The 12,163-nt window shown below is 39.4% G+C and overlaps 1 protein-coding gene across 1 annotated transcript in view; it reads right to left on the bottom strand.

The window, feature by feature from the left end:
* Positions 1–12,163, bottom strand: part of ptprga (protein tyrosine phosphatase receptor type Ga) — a 445,965-nt gene that overhangs the window by 6,370 nt on the left and 427,432 nt on the right. Inside the window, exons 23-29 of the mRNA XM_022682776.2 lie at positions 11,563–11,709; positions 9,045–9,138; positions 7,727–7,803; positions 6,258–6,386; positions 5,833–5,979; positions 4,420–4,562; positions 532–667 (exon numbers count right to left, since the gene is read on the bottom strand). Of these exons, the coding sequence (XP_022538497.1) occupies positions 532–667; positions 4,420–4,562; positions 5,833–5,979; positions 6,258–6,386; positions 7,727–7,803; positions 9,045–9,138; positions 11,563–11,709 (873 nt within the window). The remainder of the gene's footprint in view (positions 1–531; positions 668–4,419; positions 4,563–5,832; positions 5,980–6,257; positions 6,387–7,726; positions 7,804–9,044; positions 9,139–11,562; positions 11,710–12,163) is intronic.

Consider the following 12,163-nt stretch of genomic DNA (forward strand, 5'->3'; position numbering starts at 1 on the left):
CTTGGAGGAAAGTGCAGCGAATTGGTCCTGATACAACAGCTCACAGATGCCTCAAGCTGATCGTCATCACCCTTTGGAGTGATGTGGGGAGAGATTGCCATCTACCTATCCAGAGAGAGCAAGGCCAATTGGGCACTCTCAGGGCTCTGGTAGCTTATAGCAAGCTAAATTAACAGGATTTGAACCGATTTCCTGATCATAGTGGCAGCGCCTTAGCCTGCTGAACTACTCAGAGCCCTATATTTGTCATTCTTTACATTGTGTCAAAATGTCATGATGAAAGAATCAATACATTTTTAGGTATATTTCATTAAATCATTGTTTCGTTATAGGCACACATGTATACACTTACTTATAGCTGTAATGTTTATCTGCCCTTGATTAATAAATTTTTTTTGTTTTTTCCTAATGGCTAAACAGTAAGTGTCAAGGATATGCCTCACACAAACTTGCTAACAAGCTTATTCCTTATTCTTTCAGTCGCAGCAGCATTTCTGGGAGCAGAATTCACAGTGCAGTCAGTGTACTCACCATGTCGGTGAAGACACCAGGTCTCATGAGGTTGATCATCTTGGCCACCTGATAGACGCCAACAGCGCTTTCGTTCTCCAGCTGCTGACTCAGTGTGGTGAGAGCACAGAACATGCCAGCGGATACCGCTCCGAACCTGCCACACACACACACACACACACACACACACAATTAGAGAACCATATGCACCATCATGCGCAACTGTTAATTCACAGTCCTATTATGATTATTGAATAATTTCTGATGAAGATCTTTTTTTTTATTTGGGAAGTCTTTTTTACTGGATACATATCTGTTTAGAATACACGTGATAATAGAAATAACTATGATACTTTAATTTCCACTGGAATAATTATTATTATATAGTAACTGTACTTTTTATTAGGTTACGTTTTTGCCAACTCTACCCACCTTTGGGTGGTAGAGTGCTGCACTTTTCGCACTATAAGGCTTAATTAAAATCCTTTAATTTTCCCAAAAATCATCAGTGCGCCTTTTAATCCAGTGCAGCTTATGTATGACTTTTCCAGTCAGGTTGTAATTAGCAGTAAACCAATCCACTGAAGTACAGCATTATACAGGAGTTTCAGTTTAGTTCTCCAGCACTGAGGCTAGAGTAGCATTAGCCTAAGATGCTAACCTCTATTTCCCCATTCATAGGTGAGTATTATCGGCCTGTAGCCTGCTGCTAACCCTGGCTAGCACTACTAAAGCAGCATTAGCATTACCTTCTAACGGCACTAGCACTTTCCTCGTTCAGAGGTGATTATATTGGACTGTAAGTCTATGGGTTTACAGTGTTAAAACAAGCTACGTGAGACAAAACACTAGCTAATATCGCTCTGGCTTACTGGAACACTCAGGGTTACTCAGTGTAGCCCTGTGTAGCAGTTAGCCGCTGGAGAAATTCGGGAATCTAAGCTTACTGTCAATAAACGGAAGCACTTTACTCACCCAGATAAACAGTTTTCAGGAGAGAAATCTGTGTAGATTAACATCCAGCGCTCGTTTGACTTTAAAAGAAAGTCTTTTTTTATTACAGTTTTGTTGTTTACTTAGCTTAGCTTTACTTAACTTAGTTAGCTACCAACCCACCACCACCACCCAGTGGTGAGACCTAATGAATTAAAAGTTCCTTATAGTGTCTCTTAAAATGCGCCTTATAATCCGGTGTGCCTTGTGTATTAAAATAGACCAGAAAATGGACGTTCATTGATAGTGAACCTTATAATCCGGTGCTTCTTATAGTGCGAGAAATACATAATATTACACCACACAAATATGAGGCAAATCCCATAGTGTTCTGTACACAGTTCCTGCAAGCATTTTCCTACCAATTTCACCAAAGTTACATAGTGCAGTTAGCAGAGTAGCAATGATTTAGTCACTATTCTGTTTATTACACAACAGTTTTGAAGCTGATTATTAATATATTAATATAATGCTACAGTACATAATGCTGCTTTAATTTAAAATCACAGACAATGTCACGCCAAACAAGCAAGTCCGTTTCACAGAAGAAAAAAAATCCTGTTATATTGTTTCTTGACATCTCAAAAAGTCCTGAGATCCAATTAGATCTAATGAGTCTCCCTTTAATGTCAACACACTCTGCTTTAGACTGGACCACCTTCATGTTTATTCATTATGCAAATGAAGTGATGCTCGTCTCATCTGATAAGGAGAAAACGAGTAATTGAGCTTTTTATTTGTGGTATTGTCACTGTGGGATCACCCCTAAGAGGTTTAGGGAAGATGGGTGAATAATGAGAGGTAGCAGAAGGGGCATGTTTGTCAGTGAAATGTCGCCTCTTCAGAACAGAGGGCGCATCTCCGCTCAGAATTTGGAATACCTACTGGTCCCTCTCAGGAGAACGAGTGTCCCTCTTGGCGTTGAAACACACTCGCCACTCTGTGTTCTCTTTGTCAGTGTGGGAAATGAACCCAGGGCTGAAATGAAACTCGAAAAACATCTCAAATCCATGTGCGAGCCAAAGGACGTCACCCGGCTCAGCTGACCTCATGTACCAACTAATGCAGCTTCAGTCAGGGCTTTGTCTGGATTCCATATTACACAAAGTGCTCAGCTGCAACATACCAGTTATGTGAAAGAGTTATGAGGACTGGATTAAAGTAATAGTTTAGTGAAAAATCTAATATTAAGTGTTTGGGGTCTGAAGTTTGCTTCTGTGGTTCAGGCCAGTAGCTTTAAGGATAATGCAGCTATAATAATTACCATATTTTTTGCACTATAAAGCACATCGGATTATAAGGCACCTTATTAACAAACGTCTATTTAATGGTCTACTTTCAAATACAAGGTGCAATGGATTATAAGGTGCATTCTAAGCAGCACTTGTTAGAAGCAGGGGTGTCGCCATGTTTTCCTTTTAATTCAGCAGGTCTCGCTGCTGGGGGTGCGACCTGTAAAGCTAGGCTAATTAAAGTAAACAAAACTGTAATTCTTAAAAATACATTTTCAGACAAGTCAAACCAGTGCTGGATATTAATTTACACAGATTTCTCTCTTAAAAATTGTTTATTTGGGTGAGTAAAGCGCTTCTGTTTATTTACAGTAAGCTTAGATTTTTATATTTTCACTAAGAATGGGGCATTAGCAATAGCAACAGCTAGCCGTTGATAGCTTGATAGCCAGGGTGATATTAGCTAGTGTTTCATCTCACATAGCTTGTTTTAACACAGTAAAAGTACAGGCTACAGGCCAAAAATACTCAACTCTTAATGGCCAAATGGCTAACACTTAGCGGGTATTGCTAATGCTGCTCCAGCAGTGCTAGCCGGGGTTAGCAGCAGACTACAGACCGATAATACTCACCTCTGGACGGCTGAATGGCTAGCACAGTTAGCGGGTAATGCTAATACTGCTGGAGAACTAAACTGAAACTCCTGTATAACGCTGAACTTCAGCAGAGTGGCTTTACTGCTTCTTACTGAAAGAAGGAATTCATACATAAGGCGAACTGACGAGTTTTGGGAAAATTTAAGCTTTAAGTAATGAAATCTAATGCTAAATCATGCTATCCTGATTGGCCAGTATTTCAAGCAGATCAAATCATATCTGCATGATAGTCCTTTGTTTAATAATTCTGTTTAATAATTACATTGCATTACATAGTTTAGTAAATATCTGTGGTGTCCCACAGGGTTCTATTATAGGGTTTTTTAAAACTGTGGTAAATTATGAGAGTATCACAGTTATGAGGGCCATGAACTGAAGTGTGGGCTTATATACAGCATTAAACCTTTTATCAGTACCAGATGGAAACAATGATGGATCCCTCTCTAATTAGCACTATGCACAACTATATCTATATAAGCTGAAACACTAACTATCTAAATCTAAATATCTAAATAACTAAAGAAAGCAAGAGGTTTAGCTGCTATTATGGTGTCAAATATGTTGTAATAGTATGTATTCCCCTCAGCAAATGTTTTTTCTGCAATTATACTGTGAATATAAGTATATATATAGCTTGTCCAGTCTCTTTAGCAATGTATTACCAATAGAATACAAATTGTTGAAGCAGATAAACATAAATCTTTTGGCCCAATGACTGATGTCAGTATGCCAGATGTCAGATTACTTAAATGACATTAACTGAGCCACGACAATTGCTTGTTAGCTACTTTATCCTCTTACCTTCAATCTTGGCTCATTGTCTGCATTTGTTCAAGTGGAAAACTGTGTAAATTGTATTTTTTTTGCTGCACTACACCTTTACTATATGACTGTCCTGGAATCCCTGTCCCAGCATATTAGATAATTTATTTCAGGTCAGCAGGAATTCACAGCTGCAGATTCTACTATCCAGATCCCATTCTGTAGCCGGAGAGATCAGCCAGCACTGGCCTGAGGTCAGTACTCACTCATCGTGCACTATGGTGGGGCCGTCTCGGGTCATGGCCTCCTCTTTGATGATGTTGATGAGCTCGAAGGTGCTGCTGATGGGGGCGTCCGGGTTGGGCCATTTCGGGCACTGAAAATGACGCACCTCCAGCACGTAGTCGTCCTGGGAGAAAGAGAAAGAAAGAGAGAGAGAGAGAGAGACATCAGTACACCATCAGTTTTTAGATAAGCATGGAAGACTGGAGGGAGGGTTCAGGACTATTGTGGTACCAGAACTACTATTAAAGTCACTAAACTGCATTAAAATAATTTAACCATATTATATTTCTAGACTATATACAATGTATTAGATTATATTATTTAATCTTCAATATAAATCCCATATTTTAATCATGTTTTCCCCTGTTTTCCAGCGTAACTGGAGGAAACCCCATTTACCTACTATGAGTTTTTGACCTAATTCACCCTTTAATTTCTTTTAGGAAATTGTTATCTACATAGACAAGGGGAAAACACACTAAATTAAATAGCACAGACAGAGACTGTGCTACCCCAATGTCCCCCAATCTACAATATTTACAATAAAAAACTCCTTTAGAACAATCAAGTAGGACATTTAAACTGTTATTCTAAGTTCACACTACACGATTTTGGCATAGTTTTACAGACGCTAACAGTTTTTCATTGATCGCCACCGAAAACTCTGCTATTCAACATGTTTAATATCTGACTCAGTCGGCGACTGGGAGTCAGGAGCAATGGCTACAGGCATACAGCCAATGGGATCACAGAAAGAGACAACCAGTGATTGCAGCACAACCAGTTGTGTAGTGTGAACATGCCTGAACCTGGCATTAAAAAAAAAAAAAAAAATCTTATTTTTCACATCACCTAAATTCACAATCTCTTAAAGCAGCAATCTGTAAGATTTTTGTTTCTGTAATATTGAGAGCCAATAGCCAATAGTATTACGGAGTTGGGAAGGGACAGAATATTCTAATTAATGGTATCAATGTGCTGACATTACCAATGCCTATGCCTAATATAGTTATTCTAAATACAGAGTGGTCTGGTAGGTTTGTTGGAAGTATTTGCATCTCTCTACATTCTGACAGTATTTCATAAATTTACAGAATGAAAAATATTAAATAAAATAAAACAACATGCTCCCAAACACAGAAATTCACACCAATTCAAGCCAATTATTTACACTAACCTGCATTAAACTGAATCAGCACATTTGCTATGCAATTACACATTCTCACCAGAGAGGTCTCCAAATCCCCAAATCCTTAAAACTTACAGACTGTTGCTTTAAATTATAAAACACTGTATTGTAGAGAGAGAGAGGTGAAGCTTCTTTGAAGCCTTTGCAGATTTGTTGGTTTCTAGTAATTATCTCGTAATCTAGTAACGATTTCATACACACAGACCTGTGTAGCCTCCAGGATGAAGTCGTGGATGATGATCTGCTCCTCATTGGACAGGCAGAGTCTGTCTTTGCTAATGAGCGTGACAGTGAAGGCCTCACAGTTCATGGCTTCTTCTCGACTCGGCCAGTAAACAAACTCATCCTCAGCCTACACGCACACACACACACACACACACACATTTACAGAAAAGAAAATCGGTAAAAAAGGATATGAAAAAATAAGTTGCGTTTAGTGACTAAACAGTTGGAGCAGTTATATAACCCACCCTCAGCACTCGCACCCCCACCACTCTCTGATGGACACCCCCGACTTAAACTCAAAGACCCCTGACCTCTGTTACCCACTGTGCCCTCCCCCCCTACGCTACTTTAGATCTTCTCCACAGTAAAAAAAATAAAAAATAAAAAAATAAATAAAACACTCACCAGCCCCTGGTTGTCAGGCAGCATGACGATGATCTGAGCGTTGTGGTCCCAGATCATCCTCCAGAAGTCTTTAGTGGTGTGAGGCAGAGGATGCTGGGTGATGATGAACTCGTTGCTGCGGTAGTATCCCTGTGAGGATAAGGAAAACAAGCAAACACTTAGACATCCTGATTTCAGAACACAATAATAATGCAGTATTATACTCCTTAAGTAATATTATATAAGGCAAACTAACTATACTACACTATAGCTGTGCTATAACTAAATCTGAACGGAAAATGGACTTATCTACCAGATAAAGTTTATAAAAAAAACGTCATATATATATATATATATATATATATATATATATATATATATGTATTAAAATATATAATAATAATAATATATATATATATATATTATTATATATATATATATTATTATATATATATATATATATATATATATATATATCGCCTGAGACATTTGGCATGTTGCATTTCACACTACTTCTGTATGTGTAGCTCAATAATATATATTTTGAAATAATTTACTGTTCCTGGTAAACTTTATCTAATTCTTTCTGAATAGCATTGCAAGCCCATTGTTCCTTCAAGGTGCATTTGTGTTTGTCAGGCTGTCTGCTTCGAACTCTGAACTTGTTATTCAAAACTCCACTTCCCAGCATGCACCCACACCAGATTTCCCTGACTTCACTGTTCAAGTGGTGCCACGGTGTTCCCGCTCTCCGAGCTACTAATTGTTTTCACCTGTACTCCCCTGTATATATACTATTCTGTTTGCTCACTTTGTTGCTGAGTATTGAATCTTTCTTTGTATATTGCCTTCTTCATATTGACATGTATTTGTTTATATGTATTTGTATATGTATATGTATTTGTTTATATATCATTTATTACCATGCCCAGTTTACTGTTTACTTTGTTGCCAACCTTATTTTTGTATTTTTTGACTCCTCTCTTGCCTTCCTTCCCCTTTGTCGTTTTGGACATCTCGTGTATGACCCAGGTTTGCCTGACTACTCTCTTTAGTATGTTGTTAAGAAACTTTGTGATTTATATCCGCAAAACATCCTGTGTGTGTCCGGTGTGACCATGTTTTTTTGTAAAATGAGTGTAGTAAACTCAAAAATTCAGGGGAAATGGAAAATAGCAAAATGAATAGAGATGTATTTAACATCTTTATTCCACTAACAACAATCTGTCACATATAAACAATCTGTTTCCATAATAAATAAAGTCCTCAACGGCATCTGTCACCAAAAAAATCCTAAAAACATATAAAAACACCTCTATTAACTCAGCCAGACAGGCTCTACAGGGAGAATCCAGCAGCCGCCGCTGACTCCACATATTCCACCCAGTGCCGAGAGCCTACAGAGACCTGTTCTACAGAGAGGAGCACTGAGCACTGCTGTTCAGGCTGAGTTAATGTTCAACGCTAACGTGTGTGTTATATGTACTCACCATGATGTAAGAGGCGTTGATGTAGTCTGTGCCTTTCATTCCAGGTAGAGGAGCAAGGCCCACACGTGCTCTCTCCGCTGGGAGGGAAAACAACATCCAATCAGTTGGAAGGACAGTGGATAGCAAGAGATGTGATTTACTAAATGACGTGAGTGGGTGAGTGGGATGAAACTTGGATATAACTTTAGAGTACAGCTTGTTTATCAGTATAGATTTGCTCATGTCTAATACCTGGCAACGCAAGTGAGTACAGTACACCTCAAAGTGAACCATATGTCCAAATTGTGTCCAAATGTGTCATTGCCCCACCCTGGTGTCACATGACTTGGCCTATAGATATTCAACATGCCACCTCATGGCAAAGAACTCTCTAATGATGTGATAAACAGAATTGTTGCTCTCTACAAAGATGGTCTTGTCTATAAGAAGATTGACACCCTAAAACTGAACTACAAGCTGGCAGATTTGAGTCTAATGCTTAAGCGGGGCCATGTTGTGTGTATATATATATGTGTGTATATATATAGCTTGCTATTAGCTGAAGGAGCCTGAGAGAGCACAATTGACCTTGCTTTCCAAAGGGTGATGTCGATCAGCACAAGGTATCTGTGAGCTGATGTATAGGAACCGAGTCGCTGTGATTGCCTCTGAGCTCACTTTGATGCTATTTGGCAATTAGGCATCAACAGCAGTTCAAAAAGAGGCAGTGGCTGACTTCACATGTATCGGAGGAGGCATGTGCTAGTTGGGGCATCACTAGGGGGATAGGGGTCCTAATGAGTGGGTTGGGTAACTGGCCTTGTAAATTGGGGAGAAAATGGGATAAAAATTTGGGATTTGGGAAATGGGATTTAAAATAATTTATTATTGGTCATGATGGTCGACAAATGTAGTCTCAGTCAACCAGCTTGGTCTTGCTGGTCATAATATTTTACCAGCTTTTTGAGCAGTCTAGTCTTTATTATGGTCATGATGGTCAACCAGTGTAGTCCTGCCTGTTGACCAGCTTGTTATGCACAAAGAGGGCTTCAAACTAAAAAAGTTTATTTTAATGAAATATATTGACTTAGAGTGAGTTCTATTTCCTTTAGTAACCTTTACAGCATGGTTATGTTATGAACAATGTTTATATATGTATATTATATAAGAGATATTTAGATTTAGATTTAGAAGTAAGATTATTTTTCTAAGCTTAACCTTAGAAACTCCAGATACTGTATTGTTCAATTGTAAGATAACTGTTCAGCAAAAGTGGATAAAAAGAAGCATTATAGGGTTGTTTGAGTGCGTTAGTACAGAGTGTGTTAGTGTGACTTACATGGAACTACTGAGGAGTTGCGGTTCTTCTCTTTGTTGCACTCTTTCTGCGCACTGAAACACTCCGCAAACCTGGCGTTACACTGGGTCACCAGCTGGAGGAGAGGATGGAGATACACAACATGTTTGGTCATCTTTACATCTTTAGATCTTCACAATTCTACTACAGTTCTGAAAAGCTGCAGCTGGATCTGATCACTCATGTCCTCAAATGAACCTAAAAATATGACCCTGATTTTTTGTTCAATTGACCAATATCAGAGATCATCCACAGGGGTTGGACAATGAAACTGAAACACTTGGTTTTAGACCACAATAATGTATTGCCCCGATGGACAGTTCTGGTGGAAACAGGAGAGTTGAGGTGCACATTGAATTCTGCCGTGATTTGGGCAGCCGTGGTTTTATGTTTTTTGGATACAATCCGGGTTAGCACCCGAACATCCCTTTCAGACAGCTTCCTCTTGCGTCCACAGTTAATCCTGTTGGATGTGGTTGGTCCTTCTTGGTGGTAGGCTGACATTACCCTGGATAACGTGGCTCTTGATGGATCACAAGTCTTTGTGATGCATCAAGAGCCACGTTATCCACGTTATTATTGCTGTCTTGTTCCCAGATACGCCAGCAAGACGTGAAACATAAAACATGAAACCTCCCACACTAAAATGACAAATGTTTTACTTTCATTGTTCAACCTCTGTATGTCTGGGTCAAGAGGGAAAACTGGGTAAATCTAACACTAACACTTAAATCTAACACTTAAATAGTCTGGAGACTTGCTAGTTATGAAGCTTTTATTCGCAGTCAGTGCTGCTGCTGCTCCAAACAGAGTCACTGATACAACCAGATATGACACAAGATCCCACAGAGCCAATCGGCCAAACCATTAAGCAGAAATCCAGAGACTGCTGGGAGAGAAACGAGGCCCGTGAACAAAAGCAGTCATTGAAAACATCCCCCTGCAACGAACAGAGCAGTGCGGACCAAAAAAAAAGAGCGAGAGATGAACTTTAACTTCAGCCTCAGGGCTAATTACATTAAAAACATGATGGCTTCCACTGTTCTGCATCAACACCCCCAATCTAACATAACCAGGGGACAGAGTGTATTGGGTACGAGTGTGTGTATGTGTGTGAGAGAACGAGGAAGTGATGAGAGCCAATTAAAGTCCGAGTGTGTTCCACATCCCGCCCATGTACTGCCATCTCCCACAGCGACGGCACGCTGGGCCCGGCCCTGCTGTCCTGACTGACATGTGAAATAAAAGCCTGTAGAGGATGTTTTCCCTCTTAACTTTTAATTCATCTGTGGCGTTTTGTCCTAATTACACTGTTTAAAACTTCGTACAAAACAAAGTGAACGAAAAAGTGCGAGTGAGAGGAAACTTTAGAACTTTTTTTGCCAAAAATTCTCTTTTATAGAGGCTCTAGAATGGAAAAGAATGGAATTTCCTTTGAAAAAGTTTAATAATGAGAGTTCGGTACATGGTACAGTACCGCTCCTTTAAAGACAAACCCATATAAACCCAAGTTAAACCAGTAAAGGCCATCGTTAAGTTAATGAGGTCCTGAAACCACTGGTGCGCAATTTCCAACAGGTCAATGCTCCAATCATCCACATATTGCTGCTGCCATCTCAAAAGCTTTTCTTGAAGACAGAGATGCTATGTCATGGCCATATGTGGAAAAATGTGTGTAATGCTATTGGACGCTTTATTAACATTACCTCACCCCTAACATATAATCTGCAGGAACTGTATGAGAATATTTAAGATGCATGGGATGAATTAACTTTAAACACCATTAGGAACCTCTACAACTGGCGCGCTACTTCTGTATGTGAATCTCAATAAATATTGCCCCTATAAGTTAAAATTTTGAATAATTTATTCTGCTTGCAACTATTTTTGCAACTATGGAGTCTATTTTGACGACGAGTATACAATTTTAAAACTAATTAAAAGCCATAATTTCCTATATTACTAAGGGCGTTTTACACCAGCTCTATTTTGTCCAGATAAAACAGATTCTGGTTTGTTTGTACACTTAGTGCGGTTCGATTGAGCAGGTGTGAAAACAGTAATCACACTCTGGTACGGATTGCTAGTGGAGGTGGTCTCAAACGGACTCTGGAGTGGTTCGCTTGTGGTGAGAACATGATCCAGTCTCGATCCAAACCAGCTATCAAATATACTCCTTTTATTTGAGCTAAACTGCTGATGAGGCGTGGTTTAATCTGATATATTAGCCAGATAATGCTAATTACCACAACTCTGAACAAATTCTGTCTCCATGCTGTTTACACATGCCGTCTGTGCAGCGTTCACTACTAGCAGCTGTGCGACTCTGTTTATTATATCTGCACTACACTGTGTTTAAAAGTGCAGCATCAAATTTTCAGATAGCTCTGACCAATCAGAGATGAAAATATGCTTGTGTGGTTTATTGGTGCATATGCTTTTTGCATATCTAATAGGAAGACGAGCTGGAATGCTGAAGAAGACAGGGCGTGGTGCTGACCTTGAACTGCTTTTCTAGCCGTGTCTTGCCGCTGTGGCTGGGTGTGAGGATGCTGTTGACGTAGCTGTGCAACTGACTGGACAACACTTCTGTCTCCTTCCCCAGAATGGCCTCCAGCAAGGCATCATGGATAAAGACATACTGCTCCTAAACACAGAAAGAGAGAGAGAGAGAGAGAGAATGCGTCAGAGTGATAGAGACAGACTGGATGATCAAACAGATTATTGCATTCATCTCCTTTAAGGTGCACTTGGATTATAAAGTCTCCGTATAAAAACACTTACAGCGTACTTCCCTGACTCTTCTGATCAAGTGACGCTACGGCATTCCCGCTCCCCCAGTTACTGATTGTTTGCACCTGGTCTGTTTTGTATATATACCCCTCTGTTTTCTCTGTCTGTGTCCGAGTATTGAACCCAGTTATCTAGCTCTTCTACAATGTGTTTCCTTTGTTGATTATTCTTGTTTGCCAATTTTACCTTGCCCTTTCTGATTTATTTTTGTATTTTTGACTACACTTTACCCTTGCCCATTTATTGCTGTATTTTTGACTACTCTCCTTAATATGTTGTTTATTCTGTCCTTTTTATGTAAACCATGC

Source organism: Astyanax mexicanus, chromosome 24, assembly GCF_023375975.1.
Source record: "Astyanax mexicanus isolate ESR-SI-001 chromosome 24, AstMex3_surface, whole genome shotgun sequence".
NCBI lineage: Eukaryota > Metazoa > Chordata > Actinopteri > Characiformes > Acestrorhamphidae > Astyanax > Astyanax mexicanus.